This window comes from Phaethon aethereus (assembly GCF_964289735.1).
Source record: "Phaethon aethereus genome assembly, chromosome: 8".
Classification (NCBI taxonomy): domain Eukaryota; kingdom Metazoa; phylum Chordata; class Aves; order Phaethontiformes; family Phaethontidae; genus Phaethon; species Phaethon aethereus.
Window position 1 is genome coordinate 34402875 of NC_138584.1, and position 26034 is coordinate 34428908.

General features: G+C 38.2%; 1 protein-coding gene across 5 annotated transcripts in view; it reads left to right on the forward strand.

Moving 5' to 3' along the window:
• LRRC7 (leucine rich repeat containing 7) overlaps positions 1-26034 on the forward strand; it is a gene marked incomplete at its 3' end in the record, with an annotated part of 99766 nt that overhangs the window by 42895 nt on the left and 30837 nt on the right. For 4 of the 5 annotated variants that reach the window (XM_082003280.1, XM_082003282.1, XM_082003283.1 and 1 more), the window contains exons 8-15: positions 294-438; positions 2560-2632; positions 8039-8168; positions 8601-8716; positions 17573-17642; positions 19654-19753; positions 20499-20623; positions 24596-24796. In XM_082003280.1, coding sequence (XP_081859406.1) covers positions 294-438; positions 2560-2632; positions 8039-8168; positions 8601-8716; positions 17573-17642; positions 19654-19753; positions 20499-20623; positions 24596-24796 — 960 coding nt within the window. Of the gene's footprint in view, positions 1-293; positions 439-2559; positions 2633-8038; positions 8169-8600; positions 8717-17572; positions 17643-19653; positions 19754-20498; positions 20628-24539; positions 24797-26034 lie in introns of all 5 variants that reach the window. The other variant, XM_082003281.1, reaches the window with a different exon arrangement.

Below are 26034 nucleotides of genomic sequence, written 5' to 3' on the forward strand. Positions count from 1 at the left end.
AATAATACAGCTGTATGACTGAGAACTCAAAGTTTTAGCAGATTTACTGAACCTGGAACACATTAATTAGTTTGATATGTGTCATTTAGTTTGGTACAGTTCCTTTTGCAGTTGTCTGAACAGGAAGGCTGTTCAACCACTTCTGATACTGCTTCAGTGAAATAACTCTTGTAAAAAGGATGCTGAGATAACTGAACATAAGCCTGTATTACTATTGTTTGTCTTTAATTAAACATAGAAACTGGCATGCGGTGTATATCTGTTCAAGTAACACTTTGTAACGTGCTATTAAGTCTATAGGGAAGTTAAAACAGCTCGTGTACCTGGATGTGTCAAAAAACAGGATAGAAACTGTTGATTTGGACATATCAGGATGTGAAGGACTTGAAGATCTCCTGTTGTCATCCAATATGTTGCAGCAACTGCCAGACTCCATAGGTAAGAAAAGCTCAGAATTTCTTGTAATCTTTTACATTTGAGGATTTCATTTATATCTTTCTTTGGTAATGATGAGACTTTATAATAGCTGTAACAAGAACTGCCATTAAATTCCAAAGGGGTTTGAAATATCTGTGTCTGGGCAGTCCATGAAGACCATTTTGTAAAGTCAGGAAAAAAATCCACGGTTAGAAGGTATTGATTATTCTGATTCACTATTTTAAAGAAAATAAGCAAAGGTATAAGTGATCTGATCTAAATTTGAAAGTAAGTGTAACAGTGATTATGTTAACCATGTTAAACCCTTGAAGGAAATTGCAATTCTTAGTTACAGAAGTGCAATTCCATATGAGAGCATTAAACAAAGACATAGTTCAAACTATTCATTTTCTTTTTTGACTATATCGCATCCATAAAATTTCTGAATTATTCAGAATATATAGAAATTCTGGAAGCTAAGTGGTTGTAGGTATATCACTCTACACATCTGGGTAATTAATTTCAGTCTTGAACTATATTTTCTTGGGAAACATTGAGGTCTTTCCTCTCTTCTGTTGCTTCCAGCTGATGAGCCTGCTATATCATCATAGAATCACAGAATCATAGACTAGTTTGGGTTGGAAGGGACCTTTAAAGGTCACCTAGTCCAACCCCACTGCAATGAGCAGGGACATCTTTATCATCATCTTTTTCACTTTCCTAAGTGTGTCCCTTTGAACATGAAAGTGTTAAATTCCCCAATTTTAAATCAACTCAGTCAACACTCCAAAATGTATTGCTAACTAAGAATACTGTGCTACATGAATGTTACTAGATGCCGTTTACAGCTGTTTTTCATTTTGGTCTTCTACATCTCACCATAAATACTATTTTTGCTTTTTGTGGTTTTCTGATATACATATGCAGATTGATTTTTAGAGGGCATTTAGCTCCTGTACAAAAGGAATACATGTTTACATTTTGAATTATACATTCTTGCAATTAGATATATTCAATTCTCATTTCCAAATTCCTGTTACTGAATGGTAATAGATTTAACAGAAGTAAAGCGAAAGGAGTCATTTTAATGCTGCATTTCCAGATGAGAGCTTGTTGGAATTTGTTTTGGTGGAATTTTTTCCTCTTAAAAGAAAATTTTGTTGAAACCTAGATGTTTCTTGGATCATGTGGATTCTGAAAAAGTTTACAACAAAAATGTTCTGCAATTGAAATGAGTAGTGTTTCTAGTATCCCTTTTAAATACACTTTTCATTTGCTTCAGCTTTCATGTTATGGCATATTCAGTTAACATCTTTCTCTGTATTAGTGATTAATTCATATTATTGCAGGCATTAATTACAAATAATCATTTAAAAAATGCTATTTCAATATATTCAGAATCTTTCAAGGAAAAAACATATTTTGAAATTTTAATAACTTGCAGAAGGTGGAAATTTCTTTCAAGCTTTGTTTCTAGCACTGTAAGACATATTTTTCCCATTTGTTCTGTCTTTACTTTTTTATTGTTTTCTGCTGTTACGCACTGGTAAAGGAGAAGTTTCATTCCCTTCTTGGTAGATGTTACCCAGTTATGCATCTGCTTACACTTAGATGTATAATAAATGGTAAGAATTAACTGCATATACAAATGCATTCAGGTTTCATTCTGGTTTTCAGTCTGATGCTGGTTTTCTGTCTATACCTACATACTGTGAAGCTTTATAAATGTAGCATTTACTTTAGATAATTCACCTAATGTCTTATTATGACCTGAGCACCTTTTAATCAAGGCAACAGGAATGGAATTCAATTGAAACATTAATAGATAAGTAGAAATACTGCTCTTCCTATGCAGATAGGTACTATTCTTTTTTGTTTTACTGTTTTTTTTCAATACTTCAGACATACACTTAATATTGTACTTGCAGTTCAGCTTAACATTTAATCAGTGCTTCATTTTGATGAAAAATATTTTCTATGAGAGAAGAATGTGCCTGTGTACTCTCCTGTACACAGACGTTTTCTAAAATCTAGATCAAAGTTATTCAATGTTAGAAATCATTGTTTGTTTAAGGATTACAGAAAGTAAGAAAGATTAATATGAAATATTTTTCTATTACTTCTTCCTCACCTGTTTTGTAGGGCTGTTGAAAAGGCTTACAACTTTAAAAGTAGATGACAATCAGCTTACAATTCTGCCAAATGCAATTGGAAAGTGAGTATAAGTCTCATGATTTTCAACATTAAGTAAAATGTGTTTTCCCTTCTGGTTGCAGAATGTGGTTTTTTTAAAGTAAAAAGTAAGACAGAGATGTACTGAATTATAAAAGAATTTTAAATTGTGTGCCTGTCACCCAGCTTATAATATTTAAATTTGGAGCAACACTATTACTTCTGTGGACTTAAGCAGGTGTAAGTGGTAAGAAGATGAAATGTATCACATTTTCCGAGAAAAAGGCCAAAGGTGTTTTTCTGTGTGAATCACTTGCAGTTTAAATGATTAGAGCAGCAAAAGTAGAAGAAATGTAAGTATTTGGGGGAATACGTCTGTTTCCATAGCAACAGTCAGTACTTGATGCTGAAAAGAAAATGGCTGTAAGCCTCATATGTATGAAGATTTCTTAAAATATTGAAGTAGCATAAATGAAAAAGTCATGACAATTTCATAGGTGTATACATCAAAATGTGAAAGTACCATATAAGTAATCTTATTATGAAAAGCACTAATGATGCCCTTTAGCTGTCATTTTGTCAGATATTACATGATCACTTGTGCAAAATTCTTGTACTACTGCGTGTCTTGAGCTTATTGCTAAATGACATCTGCTATTTATGGTAGAATTCAAGGCAGATGCAAGTCTGACTCCAAGTATGGAAATAGGCGATTCTTTATATTGTTTCACACTACACATATCCCTTTCTAGCAGCACGTATCTTTAACATTGATATTTTCATAGAATGCCTCTTCCTCTACATATTTTAATTCTGAAATGCTATATAAACTGATACTTGGAAAAAATTTCAGAATACATGGTCCCCAGCTGCCTGCTACAGCTATAGCTGTAGTGTTTTCATCATCCTCCTTGCATCAGCAGTAGTATTCATGCAGAAGAAAGAGCAATTTGGCCTAAGTAATGATTGTGTGTCTGGTGTGACTGAACACATGACTATACCATTTATACCAATTCTGTGCTGTTGGGAACGGGACATCCTTGAACAGAGTTGCACTCAGACTCTGTGCCTTTGCTCTCAGTGCAAAACCCATTCTCTCTTCAGCAGGTTATAGCTCAACAAACTACTGAAGTAGTTTCCTTAAGCTGTTCTGAGGCTTCCAAAATTAAAGTCTAGAAGTCTTCATTTAGACTTGTCCACAAATATGACAGTACAGTGAGGTCTCTAGAGTAGAAATAATCTCTGACCTGCACAGCCAGTGCTCTACTACTCCTGCACCCCTTTGCTAGTAGTAATCGCAGTAATAATTTAGTTGTTGGTATGCCAGTCAGGAAAAAAAATTCCAAATTTCTGAACTATTACAACTGTAGCAACTGAAAGCTCAGGTTTGGCTTACCATGCTGTACTTCTTGCAGTATCGTTAGATTTATGTGATATTCATGGAGAGTATTAGAAGTTGGTTATACGAATCACAAAAGGGGAAATCTTATAAACATTGTGTAGCAATAAATTCTGATAGGCAGTGAAAGCCTGTAAGGCTCAAAGCTGTACTGGACACTCGGCAGAAAGGTTAATACAATGTCTGATGTTATGTTTAACAATTTTGAGGGTCAATTTTTAAAACCTGTCATGAAGGTGCTTTCTTATTTATTGAATTGTACAAATTGAAGGGGAACCTCCCCCCTCTTTTTTTTAACCTAGTATCTGTTTAGTCTTGTTTGTCATGGAGCCTGAATTATATTTTTAAAGATGAATATTGCTGCTCTGGATGGTGTATATGCAGAGCAGTAGGCTAATCACCTAATATTATCACATTGTTCTTGAGTGAGTGGTTGTACTTTCTCTCATTTAAATGAGGACAGTGTCTCCCACATCAAAATGAACCTTCTTTCTCTGACTCATCCATTTGGATAGTTTCCTACTGGGTCTCTTTCTCCTAAATGATAGTCGTAGTACCCACTGCAGAGTGTATTATTGTCACACAAAGATTAGCAGTGTGGAGGAGGGAACTCTCCCTCCAGGGACCAATTTCGTGATAAGACATGGATCACTTCAACACTGAGTCAATGTTGCTAACAGTGAGCAGCCACCCTCATTTTTGGCAGTCTTGTTCAAAGGGCAAGCCTGTAAGTGGCATTTAGAGTTTGACCCTGCAAGATACTATGCACAGTAGACCCAACTTCATAAAAAATTCCACATAAAATCAGTGGATTCACGTTGATTAAGTACTTTACCAAACTGGACCCAAAGACTGGAGGTTGTATCTGTAGGATCTGAGTGAGTGCCCAGGCTCCCACTTTGTGGGTAGGAAGGTGTCACAAGGGAAGTCGTGACCCGTACGTAGGTAATGGCGCAGTAGCTCAAAGGCCAGTGTATTGTGTTAGATGAGCGTTTCGTGCGTGTGTCTAGTCTGACAGTACCATGTGTTGCAAAGGAAAGTGTAAACTTGCATTCCTGGGACTGCAAAATTCCTTTTGCCTGATGTTGGACAAATAGTGGGTATAGCTAACTCTTAGGATTTAGGCTATTTTGGCAGTTTTCTGGGTGCCGTGGCTGTTGGGAGAAAAGGGCTGTGACTGTATGAAATGGGGCTGAGATGGGTTGGAACTATTCTTTCATTCATGGCAGCCTTCATTCTCCATGAATCCCTCTCTACTGATCTGTCTAAAAATACTCCTCATCTGCCTTAGGACATGTACTCTGAACTGCCTCATTTCAATGGGTGCCAAACTGAACTGTAGGTGCATATCTGATTTTTACCTTTCTTTAAACCTATCAAGAATGATCTGAATTTAGCCTAAGGAGACAGTAAGGTTAATGATATTTTAGCTAAATTAGCGTTGTCAGAATTATAGCAGTTGTTGTCAACTTTTTCATGCACAATCCACGGTGACTGAAAAGTCACTTTCTGAAGTGCATATTTTGTTAACCATGGTAGTTAGAGAGACACAATATAGTTTCACAGTGACTTTGTTGTTTTTATTGTGGCCATCTTCATTTTCAGGAAAGAAGCTGAGAACGTCAGTGCCAGACAATATCTTTCAAATAAAATTCTGTTGCCTGATAAAGTCATTCTTCACTGTCAGGGAAACTTCTACTGTTACAGTTCAGAGTATCAGATTTTTTTGATTGCCATTGGAAACATAGTAGTTTTCAATTAGCTTATCTATTTTCAAGCTTTTATGGTTCTGTTACCATCAGTAAAAGGAAGCATGTGTGCATCTTGCAATTTAACAAGCTTTCCAGTTGGACTTCACTCTGTCAAGCACATATTCTGTACGCAGCAGGTAAACATGACTGAACTTTGCCTTTACTGAGATTGTTTTGTATCTAGTTTGAAATAAATTGTGGTGAACACAAAGCTTGTATTAAAGAAAAGCTATAACCCAGCCTGGCAGAGCTCTTGGATATATTCCATGCATCTCTTTCACTAATCACTGTATGACTCAGGCTTTTCAGTCTACTGAAATGCAGCAATTAGAGGAAAGTTCTGAGAATTCCATGTTAGGAATAGCTCTTTCTGGTTTCACGTTTCATGAAATTTGGAGGCTGAAAGACCTTTTTTAAATTGAGGTAGTGGAATAAAGTTAGACATGCAGTGAAGGTCCAGTCCTGCAGCTGTGACTTAGATAAATACTAAGGAGCAAGGTTTGTAGCAGAGGCAGACTTTTTATCAGATCTAAAAAACATTTCCAAAACATTTGGAAAAAAAACCAGTCAGTCTTCTGGGTACCTAGTCCCTTCATCAGTGGACAGGGAGATGACAAATGCTGAGGAAGAAATAATTGCTTGCCATTTAACCTTACTATTAATTAAAGCACTTGAGAGAAGAACGTAGTACATGTGGAGCGAAAATGGGGCAGCAGAATCAGGGAACAATGGCATTTGTGATGGGTCACAAAACTTTAAAAACTTCAAAACTGTGAGCTGAATGAGTAGTGCAGTACAACATTCGTTTCAAGAATTTGTATACCCAGCCTAATTTTTTTAAGAAATTCAGTAGATATTTCTTCAGAATATTTTTAGATAGGTGTGTGTATATGCATAATATAGATGTAATATGTATATATTTTGATGTGTCTGTGTATATAACATGTATTACATATATATTCCTGTTTGTAAGTGCTACTTGCATTAGCAAAGGTCAAATTGTTGATTCTTAATCACCAAACTAAGTGTTGCCTGGTAGCACCTGCTGCCTTCAGGGAAAAGCAAACACTCAAGAGTCCCAAGGGTTGTGTGAGTGGCTAGGACAGGGTCCTGAAGAGCCAAAAAATGCCTCTGAGGGCCATTTCATACCAGAGCAGCAGTGAGAGGGGAGGTTCGAGTGCTGGCTATCAGCGCTCTGCATTGGATCAGCTCTTTTGGCGTTGCCTTGGCTTTCATTCTGCATAGGTGCCAGCTGCTGTCAGAGAAGGTGGCGGCTTTTATGATGTGGTCGCTTTTGGTTTAGGACTCAGCACAAAACCTCCAATTCATTTCACAACTTCTTCATGGGTATTAAAATGCAGGAATATACTGACTGCCAATTCTGTGCACTAGGAAGCTGTGCTTTCTCTATACGTACTGCTCTGGTGCTGTGGGCTATGGCTAACCTGGACTTCAGTTCAACAGGGGAGTTTCTGTCAGCTGTCTCTATTTCATCCTCTTTCCTGGAAATGTGATTACATGAAGAAAAGGTCAGGTCTCTTTCTTTTCATGATTTGACAGAATACAATGATCTAGGAAAATGGATACAAGACAGAAATGGAGATGGTTTCATTTTTTTTAGAGAGAGAACTTGAGTGTCAGAAGACTACTTTACTTTGGTCTGCTTTGTTTTGGTCCTTGCCATGCAGATACCCTTTCAAGATCACTTTTTAGCCAGCTTTCTCAACATGTAAGAGATAAGCACTTTTACAAAAACCGTGTCTGACTGCAACAGGCTGAGATTACTTTCCTGAGTTTGGATCCGAGTTCATCTTTTTTCACCTACTGATCTGTATTAGAAATGATGTCAAGTGCATCAGTTGGAATGTACACTGGAGGCAACTTCTGCTTCCCTTTCCTTTGCTCTCACCAGCAGTATTTCTTTACCTGTTGTCTGTCTTTGTATGTTAAGATTATAAAGTTTTTGGTTTGATTCTTCAGCTTAGTATAAATTGCCCTGATCACTGTCTATTTGAAGTACTTGGAATACTTCCTCACTACAAAAAGTAAGAATGATAATGTGGGGAAACTAAGTGGTCTTTCTTAAACTGCCTTACTGGATAAGATTAACAGTGTCCCTAATAGTTGCTAAAATCATATTATTATAGACTTCTCCTAGGAAAATCTGCAATAAAGGTTCCCTCTTCAGGGTATGATGCCAGTAGTAGTGTGATGCTTTAAAACGTTCAAAGGTTTTAGATTGTTAGTTTTTGTTACCTAGTCCTTGTATAGCATCTAACAAGTTTGTTTACAATTTCAGTTTATCTTTATTAGAAGAATTTGACTGCAGCTGTAATGAGTTGGAGTCCTTACCTTCTACCATCGGATACCTTCATAACCTGAGGACATTGGCTGTGGATGAGAATTTCCTTCCTGAACTGCCCAGAGAAGTGAGAAGCTGATTCTTTTTTTAAATTACAGGTTGAAATGGTTTGTGGTAGGCCCAAGATTTCATCCCTGCTCAGACAAAATAGCTGCTAAACCAGTTCTTTCTGCATGCTGTGGAAGACCAAATCTTTCTTACATTCTCAATAGTAAAATAGTAAAACTGGTAAATTAGTAAATTCATGTAAAGGTGAGAGTGTCACTTGGAGTAGCGGAAGTAGCCCTAGGCATTTCCCTGATGTTACTGACAAAGGGTGGGTGTTATTTTATGACTACAGATTCTGTATTTTCTGCTTTTTCTTGGTTATAGAAAAACACAATTTGGCCACCTCTCAACATAAAAAGTTAGTGATAATAAATTTTACCAAGGTAAGCATCCTAACTGTTCTTTGGATATGGATAGTTAACAAATCCATTTGTTCTTTTCATTCCTACAGATTGGAAGCTGTAAAAACGTAACAGTGATGTCTCTGCGCTCTAACAAGCTAGAGTTTCTTCCGGATGAAATTGGTCAGATGCAGAAGCTGAGAGTGTTAAATCTGAGCGATAACAGGTACAGTTCACATAATTTTACTAACCCATTATAAGAATTTATTTTTTGACAAATTTAAACTACTATTTTAGGTGTTTCTAAAAATAAATTTATATGAAATACATTTTAAAAATATAAAAATTCTATTTAGAATTACTTCATTTAAACTATAAGGAAAAAATCCTGATTTTTTTTTTTTTTTTTTTTAAATCTGTATGGTTTGGTCTTAATTCCACTGACATCCAAAGAAAAACTTGAATGGGGCCAAGATCTGGGTCTCTGCGTTTTCATAGATTAAAACCTGTTTACTTCTTTTATCTCCTGCTGTTTCCATGTGAAAGTGTGATATTTGGCTATAAAACTGTATATAACTTTTTAATATTTAATGATTACAAAATTGCGACAAGCTGATTATATAGGAAACCGTTAAATGCAAGCACACTAGCATGTTACCCTGACTCCACTGAAATCAAAAGAAAATGTTCTATTTTCTTCAGCAGAGCAAAGGTTTTGTCAAAGGAAGAGATTCTTCTGTTCTTATGCACATGACTGTTCCTCTGAGAAACAGAATGCTTAAAATGAGCCTTTCTTGATACTTATCCCATGTTGCCATTAGGATCAGAAAAGACTTTTCCTTGAAATTTATACATGTGTATGTTTAATACAAGTTTGCTCAGTAGTGTAACAAATGGCATGTGAATACCATTTTGTTTCCAGTAATTATCATCCATATTCAGTAAAAATTAGGGGAAGGACTTTCCACAGCTGTGTCTAATTTACTGTCAGCACTTTCATTGTTGAAATTAGTTGACCATAAAATACCAAATGAAGTAATGTAGAAATCTGTGTAATATATTTGTTTAAAATTATGTGCTTAATTCTGTTAGATTATTTTCCACATTGCAATTGTGTATGATAAAATACCTTATGTATGGACCAGAACGTAAAGTTAAACTTAACTCTTAGTTTGTATTGAAACTGTCCAAGTCCCAGGATCAAATCTTGGGTCTCTTGATTTTGGGTTTCAGATTCCAGTGCTTTCCCAGGGACAGGGAGTACTCTCCCATGAGGATGTCACCACAGCAGTCTTTGTTTGTGCTGTTATCTGTACAGCTAGAGTCTGAAACTGTATTTCAGGCAACATTTTAGACTCCCTCAGCTGGCATTCTTGCCAGCAATGACAGTCCAGCTTCCCTTCACTGTTCCTGCATCCATATACCCTGTCCTGTCCTAGTGCAATTTGTCCAGGCATATGGGGATCTTGAATACATAAGTGTATATAGGTGAAAGCAGCCTGTCAGAAATATGGTGAATTTTCAGATGGCCGTTTCCAGTGGCTGCTCCACCTTGTTGCTGCACAGCCAGCTGTAGTGGCGCACAGGAGGAGGCACACAGTGGGCACAGGAGTGGGGAGGCAACAGGACAGAGCTGGTTCGGGACCTCTTGGGAGTCCAGGGAGCTGCAACGGCAGGATGCCTTCCCTGGCACATTAAACCAACCTGAGCTGGCTCACTCTGCCCTCTTTTCAAACCTGTAATTGTGCCATGAGGTTGCACTGAGGAAGCAGAAAACTAGTCCTTTTGGTTTTCCCCCCTTTTTTGGCCAAGTTAGTTACTTTTCTGCCAAGTCGGCTGCTGATTTCAGGCACATGACGTCATGAGTAATTACTGATTATGAGTGCTATTGCTGGGGTCAGAGAGGGAGGGAGCAGGTGGCTCACTGCTGAGAGGAGGCAGTGGTGGTGGTAAGAGCACGCAAGGGTTCTCAACCAAGCTGACCTGATGGCTGGATGCCATCAAAACAGCAGTCCTGCCCCACCTTCCTTTTTCCCCAGCTGCCCACGTATGAGAGAGGTTTGGGATTTCCATTGTGGAGGAAGGTAGTTACGGAACCAGCATCCCAATGACGTCATGTTCCTTGGTGTGGGATGTGTCAGCTGCTGTCCTTCTCATTCCCCCTTTGTTGCTGGCTGGTAGCCTTGCATCTGCTGCTATGCTTGCTCAGGGCTTACTGCACAGGGCACCGAGTTGGTGTCGCTCACTGAAAATGGAAGCAGCTATTGTTCTTGTGGTGTTCATTTTATGACACTTCTCACAGTCCATTTGCTCATCGTGGCGTCTGGCAAACACCAAAGCCAGCTAAAGGTAAACAGTGGCTGTGCACCAAAGAGGCGTGAGGAGGGCAGGAGAACAGGAGCTTTGCCTATTGGAGTGGGAAGCTGTTCTCTCAAGTCAACCTGAAAAACCATACAGCAAGTTGTAAGCGTTGTAGAGCTAGTGGGAGAGCACAGTCTAGACTAGGAGAGATAGGAACTGTCTCACACCATAGACCTTCAACCTTTAAACCTGGTTGAATTGTCTCATGTACTTTGCTTGGAGGGTTTTGGGAAGCAATTTTTTCCTCCTTTCTTGATATCAATTCCATCTGAGGTTAAATGTTGCCCTGCTGAGACATTGTGATAATACTTTTGTTATGGAACTTTCCACCTTAATGAAACTAAAAAGTTTCAATGTTTTGGCACCAAAGACGTTAGACAAAGTTCAGATACCATCTTAATGTTGGATTTTTAATGGTTTTTTTACTTTTCTGTTTTCCCATTTTTGCATTCATATTAACATCAAGGCAATATCCATTCTTTCTTTGAATGAGTCCACATGTACATGCTAATAAGGAGTGTACTTGGGCTCTGCTTGTTGGTAGGAACCTTTCCAAGTTACCGCAACAGTTTTGCCCCTCTACTTTCCTGCTTCAGGTATGACAGAGAAGGTAGAGCACATCAGCTCTTTTCTTGGATACCCCTTCGAGCCATTGGAAGAAGAGACACAGACATGCAAGCAGAGCAAAAAGACAATTCTAGAGGCAAGGGGTCAGTGCATGTGCTTCACCCCATGGTGACGGGGTCCTGGGACGTGGGTCAACCTTTTCACTGTCAGCCTGTTGCAAGACCTGCTGAGCCCTGATCTCTGTGGGCTGCTAAGGCAGACCCATTCACACCACACACTGCTGATGCAGCCTTTTTGGCATAAAAGCCCCAACCTTCGCACAGATCTGAAGAACAGCTGTTACTCCCTGTACTGTATAACAAATGGGGATGGACTGTGCATATGATCACATATTCTTTCAGAATTTATCTGGCCAGTCCTTTATGACTTTTTCCTCCTGACACCACCGAGGACTTCATGTCCGTTCTGGCAGGTGTTGTGTTGCTCATGCATTTTTGCATGTTCTTTTCCTTGTAGAGGGAAGAAACCCTGTCACCATGACTGTCAATCCCTGCCGATTATCATGGATGTATAGCTTTACAAAGGGAACACAGTCTTCCATTGGGGATCTGTCCACTGCAGGTTTAGCCCAGTGAATGATACCTCAGGGTCATCTCGCTCTACTTTGTCACATGTCGAATTTCACCTCCAGTGTGCACTTGTGTATCCATTAGCCTTTTACGTCATTGCCTTTTCCCAGTGACTTTCTCTGCTAATAGCTGGGCTACTCAAGTGTCTACTGAGATGCCCTTCTGCCACCAAAAACGTTCATTCTGGACATGTTCCTCAAGGCATGGGGCGTGCACTCTGGCTCAAGGCATGTAGAGTACAGGGATATTGGTGGCTTTGAATTTGCCTTGCCAGAGTGCATGGAAAATTTGCAGTGTGCTCTCTGAATGGTCACACACACGTGGAGTGGTGGACAACTGTGATGTAACATGTAAAGAGGAAAAAAGGACCTCTCCCTCCTTTGCATTATCTGGAGCTTGTCTAGGTATGAAAGTCAGAAACATTTTGGGAGATTTGGTCTAAAATCCTGATTGGATGTCTTTCAGGAAGGAGGCAAACCTGACATAGACCTCTTTGCCACTCAGGCTAACAGGAATCTCAAATTTTGTGAGTTGACACATTTTGCTCAAAGGTGGGTCAGTGTTTGAAGTCACCCTCCAGTGCATTTTTAATACTATGGTTTCAGCTACTGCAGGCTTTCGCTCTTGTTCCATGTCTTCTGAAGGCCCTCATCGTAAGATAAGAACCTACATAAGATGGACCTTGCTGATCTTAATTGACTGCAAGCTGTTTTAGTTCCAGTACTTTCTTCAAATACTCATGTTAGAATTCTGTTTTAACCAGGGAATCAGACTCCAGTTTTTCTCTCCCATGCCATACACTCTAAGACTATATAGTTCTCATCCCCATAGTTGGGAGTCCTCTCTCCTTTTATCTTTACAGGTCCAATCCTGTTGCAGGCTCTTCATTCCTGGGAAATGCAGTATTCCGTTGTCTCTACACAATAAAAGACAATGATGGGTTGAATCCTGACTTGCTATCAGATTGCAAAGGTAGCGTCTAATGAGGGCTAATGTGCATCTGACCAGAGCTTAGGTGGCTTCACCCTCTGCAGTCAGGAAAGTTTTGATGCCAGATACTTGCAATGCAGCTACCTGGAGAGTCATCCTTCCCTTTGCCAGGCATAACTCTGTCTCCAGTGCTTCAAGAAACAGTGCAGCATTTGATAAAGTAGTTGTGCAGTTAACTACTTGCATGAAAGATATCGAGACCACCACCACATAATGAGTCATTGGGTGTAGCTGCTTGGATTCAGTCACTGTTAAGAGTGCACATGGGATTCATTCAAAGAAAAAAAGATGTCTTACCAGTAACCGGTGTTCTTCACAATGTGTAGTCCACATATACATTTGTCTTCCATCTGCTTCTCCTCTCTCCTCAGAGTCCTTCCAGGTATGAGTCCTGTGATTGAGAGGTAGAATTGTTAGAATGTACATTTGGGCTACACTTCTCAAAGAGCATCGGTTACTGGTAAGTAACCTTTCTTTTAGTTTTAGATTGTTCTTAAAGAAGAGCTGAAAGAATCATCACCTTTTTGTATTTGCGCTGCTTCTGCTTCTGTCCTGGGGTCAGAACTCAATTACTGCTTTGAATCTCACCCACAGAAGTTAGACGAAAAAAAAGTCCTAAGACTACATGATCCATTAAAGAAAAGAAGACTGTTCCCTGGTGTACCTTTTCTTTTTCTGTTTAGTTAATTAATTATACAGTATTCCTCATTGCCAAAGAGGTAATTACTTCTGGCCATGTATATCCACAAGTGGTTTTGTGAACAGTATGTTGATGGGTTAATATGACTCATGTTCTTTTAAACTTTCACACTCCAAAAACTATATTATTATCAATTTGCTGAGAGTCACCTTGGAGAACTGTCACAAATAGCAACTCTTTCTGGGCCTGACCAACTGACTGGAAATGCTACTTGTTACTATTAACTTTCAATATGTTTTGACATTAATTTTTCATGTTTGGGTTATTTGAAAATTCTTTCTGAATGTCACCGAAGTATAAGAATTTGCATTGATGAATCTAGAAAGTATTCCTTTATGTATGTCTTACTCAAACTAATAATCAGTGGAAACTCTTCCCATACTCTGAGATTGCTTACTTAGGGCATAACAAAAACAAAAGTTAGTACCTCAGACAAATAAGTAGTGGGTTATTTTACAAAACTATGAGAAAAACAATTATTATCAAGAAAGAAAAGTTTAAATTCTTTCTGTCAGTAGGCTTACAATAAAAGTGAAGACCACCTTCACCTCATAAGCCCCCTCAAATAATCAACATTTAATATTTTTTATATTTAAACAGTATCAATGACATTTTCTTTGCTTTTCTTGTGTTCCATGAATAATAATACTCATTAGTCATTTATTAGTATTTAGCCCTTAAGAACTTAAAAAATTGTGCAAAAGATGTAATCTGGGATTAATAATGGGAGGAATTATTCTAAACTCCTCATTCCAGAATGGCGTAAAACACTGCATGTGGCAATGGTTTAATGTTTAGGGGTGTCATTTCAAGAAGTGTGCTACTTTTGGTTTAATTCGTTTTTATTCATGTGAGGAACTTCAGGGGAAATTTTTTCCTTTTTTCTCATAAGAGAACATTTTCTATGTGAAAACTAAACACTATGTAAAAAGGCCATATGCATTTCATGCTTTTCCAAACTATACTGTGGATAGTTGTTTTCCTGAAAAATCAGTTGGTGCTTCAGGATTTACCTTAAAAGAAGTATTTTTATCAATAACTCCTAAACTTTCACATTTACCAATAGCAAACAGCACCTTCCAGTAGAGAAATGGCCTCAAACAAAGGTTATTTATTCTGGCTGAGTCAAATACCATCCATAGTAAGAATAAGTCATTTTTGGTACAGCATATTTGCCTTTGAATTGTAAGTTAATTTAATTTGGCCACCTTCTTAATTAACTATCTGTGCACCAATTAAAGTTTCATCTAGTATTGTGAATTATTTTCCCCTAGGTTTATAATAACAATTACATATGTAATTTTCCAGATTGTCTAGTGAGAAGTTTCAGCATTTAAGCTTAAAAGAAAAGCTCTCTGTTGAATAGCACAGCCGTAAACTTTACATTTCTTTGTATTGATATCTAATTGCAGTCATGTATTAGATCAATGGAAGCAGTGCAGGTTAATCACTTTTTTCAATTACTGATAAACAGTTTTCTCTTCAGAGGAGGTCCCATCCTTTACTGAGGATGATGTGAGTTAGTTCTTTGAAATCAGCAGAGTTATGCTGATTTATATCAAATAGGATCTGGCCTATAGTATGTAGAAAGTAATCAACCTACATCCATACATTTGAGATCCTTTGTAGCTGTAGTATACCCTTAATTTGACTGATGAAGCTAGAAAAACCTTTATGTATTTACCTTTCATGGTTAAACTACTATAATGTAAGTGACAATTACCATGGGCCTTGTTCTGAAAGTGGGTGTAGTGCAAAATCACGTAATTCAGTTGTTCATGAAAGTGAGCATGTTTGCATATGCATTGCTAGTACAGATGAAAGAGAAATATTCCTACAATACACAATTTAAAAAGCAGTCTTAAACTTGCAAAAACAAATTGCAGTTAGAAAAAGAGGCTGAGGCTTATCTTGGTTAAAAATTTTCAAAAAATAGTAATGATTTTGGGTGCCTCAGTTCTTTGATCTCTAATTCGAGATTTTTTCTTTTGAAACATCTTAAAATCAGACCTTTTCAGACGTTTAAAAACAGATCTCCAGGCTTATTGGCAAAGAAGAATTAAAAGTAAAGAATTCCATGTTTTGTTTGAATATGGAAATGGAAAACCAGCTTGGAAATCCCCTTGCCACACATAATTTCTGAAGCATGCTTACCAGTCTTGCTTCTCCCTTTGATGCACACTTCTCAACTTGAGTGCATTGGAAACATCACCAGTAACCTTCTGCAGACAAAGGTTTCTGTATGGTTTTAAAACTTACGTTACAGGTACTGAATCCTAAAGTGTAAAGAAATAAAGATACCGCCTAAAAAGCAAAAGTTCTTCTCTTTTTGTACAGAAAAAAAGCTCTGAATAAAACATCTGGATAAACAGTATTTAAGAATCCTTATGTTAACTATTAAAGCTTAAACTTGTAACCTTAATTTTTAAAGAATGTCACACTATTTCGCACTGCAGTATTCATTTTGTGGTGAGACAGGAATGAAAACTAAATTTAAGATAGTTTAGGCATTCCTACTTTCTTATGGCATTCATTCTGGGTTTAAGCATGCACACACATGTAAAACCACTCTAATCTATACAGGCATTTGATTGGAGATTATGTTGTAGCACAGTATGAATGTGTATACATTGCATAGATAAGTCGTTTTTAGTATAAGGTATTCTTGCTAAAATCTGTAAAATGTGTTACTTGCAGTAAGTACACGCTGCTTTCTGAAGTAACACAATTTTTAATGGTAATGACTTTGTGGCAAAAATACATCTAAAGTAATTCCATAATGGCTGCACTGATTCAAAGCGCTGCATAGAGGCAGTGGTGCAAAAACTTGTGGGGTGCTTATCTCCCAGAAATACAGATAGGTTTTTACTATGAAGAAGACCATAGGAATGTTGCTGGTTATTTGCTGGTAGAGGGGCAGAGGATTCTCCTGATGATGCCATGCAGGTGGAGTACCTGACAGTGGATTGTCGGTCTTACCTGAGGTGTGAGTGAACGTATCTTTCCACAGTACGGGACTGTCTGACTCTGTCAGAAAAGGGCTTTTCCTCTTTTCTTTTTCTTAAATCACATTTAGCTTTTGTCTTTGTAGACAGTGCTTTGGTTGGTCCCTTTCTTCCTACAGTCCTCCAGCTCTTTAACTTTCTGTAACGCAAAGATGGGAGCATACCAGTCTGTGGTTAGGACAGCCCTCTCATGTTCGTACAGACTGAAAAGTAAAAATAATATGTTCAGAATTAGTGGGAAAAACATGAATGAAGTTTCCACAAGTATCTAGTCATCATTTCCCCATTCCCACATTCAGATCACTTTTAGGAAATGTGTTTACATGTATAATTAAAATACTAATTTTTTTACTCTTTTCATTTTAATTTTAGGTTCACTATGAATACTTACATTATTATTTTAACCTTTTTCCTAACATTTCTGCAAAAGTGAATTTTCAATAATCTTAGAGTATTTCTGTTCCAAATAAAAGGATTTCTGTTAGCTACACTGAAAACTGTTAGGTCTTTTCTATAAGTCTCCCTGGAACCAAGATTTTTCTGTTTTCTGTGTTACAAGCTGTAACTTTGGTTACATTATAGCCACGGCAAAATATCTGTATCTCCTTAGTACCTTCAGGGTATGATGTCAGTATTTTTTGATTCCACGTGTCACTCTTAATGTGGAATGCCCTTAATAAAATATTGTATTTTAGTAAAAAGTGAGAGAAAATAAAGATATGAAATTATATCAATTTCAGTATGATCAAGGTAAACATACTACATACAAATCTTTCAAAGAAACTTGTGAAAATGAAGGATTCATGTTGTTCCAATATTATCATTTACAGACTGAAGAATTTACCATTCACTTTTACTAAACTTAAAGAACTTGCAGCTTTGTGGCTTTCTGACAACCAGGTAATGACTTTCAATATTCATATTTTCTTTAGTAACTAGGAATCTTAGCAAGGGCCGTAAATGAAACCTATAATTTAATACACGATTGTAGTAGAATTTTAGAAGTGTTTGCTCCCAGTCCAGCTTTATACTTTCATATCAAAGTATAGATTCTTCTGACCATCATTTATTAACTTAGAAAAATCACCTTTGCAGGATTTATTACTTGCATCTAGCTAAGCTTCTATATCCTTACAAAAGTAGTAAATAAAGGCCAAAAGTATCAAGAGAATATTTTGTAAATAGAAATTCAAGAGGTAAGACTTTGTTATCAGACTTGTTATTAGTTTGTCCCATCCTTTACTCCATCTATGCCTCTGTTCTTATCATCTTCCTTTTCCCTTTTCCTGTCCATGCTGCCATTCCTGCATATTTTAAACTCCATTAAAGTCAGTGCGAGTTTAAACATGCAAAGGATGCGCAAGAACTCTTAGTCTTGTTTTGGAGAAAACTGTCATTTATGTTCCTTCTAAGTTTAAGTATGCCTTTCTTTGTTCCAAGCCGTTTGGTTTCACCATTATATATTATTTAGAATTCTATTTTAAAACAAATTATGTAACATGAACACTGAGAAACGTTAACAGTTCAGCCAGCATCTGGGCACTAAAGTAAGTCTCGATCCTTTCCAGGATTGGTGGACAGAATAATTTTGCACTTCCATAATTTAACTCTAAATGGAGAAAAACTCAATTTGTACAATGTTAGAAATGTTCGACATACCTCACAGTTTTTAATAGTCTCAGTAAATTCTCGTAGTCTCATCTTTCTCGCTTTGCAATAACGCCCATGGTCAGATATTACACCTCTTTAACTGAAGCTGATGAGGATGATTCTTCAGGGGCCAATTATCGTGCTACTGGAAATTAATCCATCCTTTTATCGGTATGAAAAAGCCGCAGGGACTCAGGTCCTGCAGCTGCCTCTTTGTGGGAGACGGTGTGCGTACGACGGTGCTGAGCACTGCTGGTTGAGCACTGCTGGTTGAGCACTGCTCAGAGCAGAGCCCGGGCCCATCCACAGCCCAGCAGATGGGGTCGTTTCTTTGTCAAGATGTCAGCTAAAATTCCTGCGGATTCCTGGCCACTGTGTCCCATTCAGCCGTGCCCTCAAATCATAGCAAAGCCCAATGCAATGCAGTCAATAGATTTACATTGGCACTTGCTTATTGCACTGCTCCTTAAATGCAGTTTTTACTTCTATAGCTCAGAAGAAGTTTTAAAGCTGAAGGGAGGGGAGACTAAGTGGGAGGAGTAACAGAAAATGATGAGTAAATTTTAATGTGTTAAAGTAGGATTCTTGGGTTTTTTTACTCTAACTTCCATTAAAAAAGTGACATTGCATGACTCCTTAGGCCAGCTACAGAACATACTCTTCCTTTTAAATATACAATATTTTTTCAGCATTTTGACTTTTCTACAGTATAGCATAGATTAATTTCTAAGAACTATGACAGTCACTCCTAGATGCTACATTAGAGCAAAGTGGTAATAAAAAATTATTAATTGAAGTAAAACACAGAAGTAATATCTGAATATTCAGAGTGCCTCCATGTAAATTCTCTAGTATCTTGCACCAGGTTTACCCTCAGAGGAACTAAGAACTATCATGAATCTACTCATCGTTGGCTCTAGTTTAAAATCGATCACAGCCATAATGTGGGTGTTTTAACTGTGTAGTTGCAGCTCTGTTTGGCTGATCCTTTAGCTTCCTCACTGGTATCGCTCTGAACATGCAGTCAATATTTCTCATACTTAGTGTTCTGTTGATCCTGGTAGGAATTGCAGGAATTACAGAAGTGAGGAATGGGAGAGGAGGCACTTCCACCAGATTAATACTTTTTTTTTGTCCATAGAGGTTTATTTTCATACAGAATTTTAGTTAATCTCTTATTTTCTATTTATCAAATGCTAAAATCCCATGTCAACACACATGCTCTAAGTTAACAGTTCTTTGTTTTGCCTTTCCTGTGCAGTCCAAGGCTCTCATTCCACTGCAAACTGAGGCTCACCCAGAAACAAAGCAGAGAGTACTGACTAACTACATGTTTCCCCAGCAGCCCCGCAGCGATGAAGGTAAAACACCATCAGCAGTTCCTACAGAGGCAGGAACAGTGCTCGTTTAGATAGTGGAGAAAAAAACAAAAGGAAGGAGAGGAACGGGTTTCAGACGTGGTTCTGTGCACGAGTGTCTCTTCTGACTCGTAAAGCCAGTGGTGCACACGTAACAGCCTATGTTTTGTCATGCACAAAGGAATCTGGTTTACAAATCCATTATTCTCAGACCATCAGATTTACATTTTCTTAAACATTTCATTATTTTCAGAAGAATGGCTTTGTATAAACAATTTGAACCTGGGAATTGAGTGTGCATGGGACAGAAATTCTAGGATATGCCTTGCTGCCATGCGGACAGGCAGTTGGCCGGAGCCAGCTCAACCTGCAGAGACACTGGACCCATCTGAGAGAGCTGCACAGTGGGCCAGCTCCTAGATACATCATGTTCAGAGCTCTGAGCCTGACAGAGTTGAGGATTTGGCTCCTCACATAGCTATGTTAAGTTAGAGAGTTTTCGTACTCCCCCTCTGTACCAGATCTGCCCCGAAACCCATCACTCTCATTTCAGTTTTAATATTAAACACTATTTGTAATGGTGTATCAGTTACTACTCCTGCTGCCCTTCTCAACAGTTTTAGAACAATAACCCAAGATTACAGGATCAGCTAAGAACTTGAACTTGTCTTTTTATATCGTTTCCAGTCTTCTGCTGAGTGCACTAATTACTTGTTCTTGTGCATTACTGTTTGCAATTTAACTGTAGATTTCCAGTCAGACAGTGATAGTTTTAACCCTACTTTATGGGAGGAGCAAAGACAGCAGCGCATGACTGTTGCCTTTGAATTTGAAGAAAAAAAGGAAGAGGAAGAAAATGCAGGGAAAGTTAAGGTAAGTTCTATTTGATTTATTCTGGTATTCACGTATTATGGACAGGGTCCAATTTACAGATCTTGACTCGAACCATTTTTGTGTTCTAAATACCCATAAAGTACTCGTCACCATGTTTTAAGTACATCAGTTGAGGAAGAATAGCATGTCTGTTCTCCCTCGAGTACACATTACCAATTTCTGCTTTTGCTATTGTTGTGTAGACAGCAAAACTTTGATTTCATCAGTCAGTTCAGGCCCATAACCCTAATGTCGGGTTCCTACTGTGGTAGGTGTTTTGTCATGAAGATGAAATTAACAGAAAATGTTAGGAGGCATAGAATTAATGTCCAGCCACCTAGTTCTTTAGAAATATTTAGATCACATAGGGGATTCTGTATTCCTCTCAAAGCGGAAGTCAATGAGAGCTTTGCAGCTTCATGGAGTTAAACAGGAATGGGCAGTAGAGAGGCTCTCTCCCATCAGTTTTGTAACCTACCAAAAATTAAGAACAAAACATGAATGTCCTCCCCTGGAATTAATATAATTCCAGAATTTTCAACTAAGCCCTTAATGGCTTACATTGTTAGAAGAATATTGTCAGGACCATCTACGTTTATGCGGCATGAAAATTTCTATTTCTTGAATAATATAAAGGAATTACCCCAGATCAAACACTTAAACTGCAAATTTTTAACTGTGGTAGGATACCCAACATGAAATACATTGCCAGAGACAAAAATCGTATCGGGAGATTTAAATAATATTTTAGTTTTTAAATTAACAATACTATTATTAATAACTATTTAACATTCCCTTTAGAACTTCTTGGAAATGTTGGATTTTTCTTTTTAATATTTATCCCAATGAGGAATGTTCATCTAACTCTTGTAACCAGAGATAACGAGCTCTGATGCTTTAATAAAACAGAAACGGATTCAAAAAGCATCCTTTGCCTAACAATAAATAGATTAAACTGAAATTTTATCCCAGATGAATTGCAGGTTTATGGGTAATATAGGGAAAACAGAGCATCTGGGAGAGTTTTATATTATTCCACCACTTCTTATCAGAATTTTAACTGTGGGTAATATGGCTGGCCAAATGTGCAACACAACTGAAATATTGAGAGAGAAATAGTTACCAATTTCTAAAATCATAGAAGAATTTAATTGTATTATATGTTATTTGCAAGCATTGTTTTAAATATTGAAATGTAATATACGAATTATATCACTTAGCCATTTTGTTCATAATATATTTCAGAACACTATGAATGATTGAAACAAATGTTTCCTTTGAGTGAACTGTTCATGTAGAAAAAATAAATACTTCATCCACTGAAAGCTGTTCCTGTACGTCAGTTCAAATGCTGCCACCTGCTGTACGGAAAACGGGGAGGCAAGCACAGCCAAGACACAGTACCACATTTTCAGGTTTCCTACGAACAGCACTGAATAAAAATAGCTGTCCTGTGCCCAGTGCTGTGAGCAGATGTCTCTGCGCAGTGTGATCCCAGGCCCCGGCTCTCCGTGCCAGAGCTGCTCAGGATGCAGTGGATGCTCTGGTTGCAGTGCTTCTTCGCTGGGCTGTTTGCTCATCCCCGGCAGCTGCCAAGGTCGTGGTCTGTGGAGCAGAGTTTGCGTGCCCAGAGATGTGTGCCGGGCGGCTGCAGCCTCAGCCCGGCCGCAGCAGAGCCTGGGGAGGGCGGCCTGCGGCCAGCCGTGCTGCCGGCTCAAGGAGCGGTTTGTACCGTGTGGGTGATGCGTGTCCCGCAGGGCTGCACCTCTCCCTCACGTTTCGGCTTGGCCATCCGAAGGTCAAGATAGTCTTTATCCTTTGTATCACTGCTCCTTAGCTGTGGAAGAGTCCAACACTAAAGTATATTTCCTGGAGTTCTTTCTTACCTGTTCTCCCTCTCATCCATAGAGAGTGGATATAAGCCAATGCTGTAGTGCATGAGATTCCTCTGTTCCCACGTACAATCCGATGTTCCGCTCCTCCATAATGATCCTAACTTCTTCACATCAGACCAAAACACTAAATTTTGCAGCTAATGCTATAGTTACTGCTTATATAGAGAAGAACTCTTAAATGAAAAGCTAAGCAGGGAGCTAGGAGCTGATCAGATATTTCCTCCCATCTGTGTACCTTGAAGAGAGCATCTCTCCTCTCTCGTATCTCACTGTGTGTACACCAGATACCCATGAATACCTGTACTTTGTAAAAACTGAAAATAGAGAAATAATACCGTTCAAACCTGGGAAATCTTGCCAGACTGTGAATTGTATGCTAGTATTTCAAATAGTTGTATTTTCCAAATTGTTGATGCTTTTGCTTCTAAAATATTCCTATCAACAGACCATATTCATTTGAATCCAAAATGACATTTTTCCTACTTGTTAGGAATTTAAAATCCAACAGCTGTAATAGTGAGCTATGAAAAGTAAGCTCCCTTTGCTTACCTCACGTACACAATGAGGTGAAAGCTTCTTTGTGGTAAATGCTTCCAAATACTTATTACATGGTAGATGTGGAATTTGAAATTTCACAGCCTCATAATAGGGAACAGTTATCCTGACACGCACAGCTTGCATTGGGAGCTGTAATTTTACTCCATTTAAGGATTTTATTGCATTTCCGCCCCAAAACCAGGCCCAAAGAGAGCGGCAGGCTCAGCCAGCACCTTCTGCATTTCAGCTGACTGCCTTTGGTGGCTGTTACGTGCACTCAGCAGTGGGCTTGCTGCTCCGCAGGACGTGCTTTCTGGTTCACCTTGCGAATCGCAAGTGTAGTGCTTAAGCCACAGCCGTCTTTCACAGCTCGGACAAAGGCAGTGGAGACAGGGCAGGTTTGCAGCATGAAGGACGGAGCGGGGAGAGCAGGAGATGCTCTGTGGAGGAGAGCGCCCTGTGCTGAGAGGGAAGCATCCGCCGCAGGCGAGGCTGAAGGGACAGACCCACAAGCTGCCCGCACTCTCTGCACGGCCCAAGCAGCCTTGCCCAGGTCATGCTGCGTTTGGATGCACACCTCAGTTTCTTCAACGTCTCTTCTCATGATGTGGTGTGATGTTCAGCAGATAAGATATGTCTGTAACACAGTGGGGGAGGTATAAGGAGTGGTCAGCATCATGTATGTCATCATTCCTGCTTGGATCATTCCTGATGTGGTCATTCGCTGCACCATCTCTTCAGAGCAGTTTGTTGATAGTGTCGTGTCTTGCCAGATGATGAGGGGTGACATCACTCATGAGCCTTCTCAGACACTCCTCACCTTTCACTCAAGCCTGAGATTTTGTAGCATTGCTTCAAATTAGGATTGATCTGGACTTGGAAAATACAATGTTTCTCTACTTCTGCATGATAAAAATTATAATTTAACTTAAAATGTGGAATTTGCTAGAAAATCTGTAGGTCTATCAGTCAGTTAAAGTACTATTCAGTATGACATAAGGTGACTTTCCTGTAGTGGTTTGAGTCTGTTTTTCTGTATTTTCTGTATAAGAAAAGAGTAAGTTACACTTGAGTGCATGTATGAACATTATACATCTCCAACAGCAAATAGCTTCCATTAGGTCAGATTCTGTTCTCAGCTGCCATAGATAATTCAGATTAATTCAGTACACTGAACATAGCTAAATTAATTCTGCATTTACACCAGTACTGTTTTGAAAAAGTGTGATTTAATATGTCAGTACTCTCAAGTAGAGTGTAGAATTAAAATACAATACTCTCACAGGGTAAAAGATAGTCTTATAGGTAACCATTCCCATCCATTGTTTTATGTCACTGAAATTCCATTATAGGTTGACATACTGTAACTGAGAGCACATTTCCATCCAAAAATTCATGAAGATAGCTATATGTAATGCATTACCTCAGATCAATTAAAAATTTGAGGAATTTCACTTAGCTGTAGTACTGTAACATGGTTTTAGTTTGCATGCTGTTTTCATTTTGTATTTGTGCTTTAATTCTTTTTATGAATGTTCAGGTTGAAATAAATCTAAAACGTTATCCGACTCCATACCCGGAGGATTTAAAGAATATGGTAAAATCAGTTCAAAATCTGGTGGGCAAAACAAGCCATGGAGTACGGCCTGAGAACTCAACACCAACCGTGAACAGTGAACAAACAGTGAAAGAAAAGTATGAGCACAAGTGGCCCATGGCACCAAAGGAGATTTTAGTGGAGGTAATGTAAAAGGATCGTTGTTCCTCTCAAGAGTTCAAGATGGGGTTCTAGCATAACTCCATCAAATGACATTCTGCATCTGCTGTGAACTTCATACCTAAGTTTCTAGTTTCATTCCATAACGTTAATTTAGTTTTATATTGAGTTGCTGTTTTTCCCAATACGACTGAGTTTATCAGACTGAATTTTTGGTTTTAAATCTACCTAGATCTGAATTTTGGTATTGATATATACAAGCACTCTCCTAAATTTTAATTATATGAGAGACTTGCATATTAGCAGGAGAATGGACCTGATCATGATTTACATCTCAGACTTAAGTAAGTGTATTTCTGTGTCAAATATGTTAATGACAAATCCGTTTGTTCTGTCTGACTCTACTGTGCCATTAGGTTCTGCTTCTCCTATTCACATTACATGTAGTAGATGGCCAATTAGCCTTGTCAAAAGTTAATGAAGTCAGCAGGAGTGCTTCTTCGACTGCAGGGAACTTCAGATCAGGCACCTCCTGAATAGCAACATAGAATGAGTTGCAGAATCAAGCCCTTAACAGGTTTGCCAGAAGTGGATCAGTATGCATAGTAACAAAGTCTTCTATTCTGACATGAATACAGTCACTGAAAGGTAAATTCCTACATACTGCAGTCTTGTGCAAAGTTGTTACAAATAGCTGAAGCTTGATCTCAGAGGGCATCTACTCATTAACATTCACACTAACGACTTACTTTGTGCCCGCACAGTTTATAAATAAGGGAAATCTCTTACGCTGGCAGTGTGTACTGATAGTTTATAAGCTTTGACAGGTCTACAAGAATACCAGCATTCTTGAAAATCTTTATGAAGTCTTAATGTTCAAAAGGAAGAAACGAGGAAAAAAATGTATCACATTATCTTTTCACTCCTTTGTTATTTAAACATTATGATAAATTCATTGTCCTTGAAATATCCCTGTCTCTGGCTAGTTATGTATGCCTGAATTTTTCTTCCTCAGTTTTCCATATCCTTAACATAAATTGGCTGTTCTTACATATTCAACGGTCACTGTAGCTGCTCGGGCAGTGCTGTGTGTTTTATTTACAGTTAAACATTTTCATTTCCTAAAAACAACCACTAAAGTTTTCTCTTAAGATGGCTTCAGAAGACTTTCTTCGAATCTAGGCACAATTTTGATTAGTACTTTAAACTAAAATGTTTAAGTTAAAATCATTGGTTTTTATCTAAATCTGAAATCTTAAATT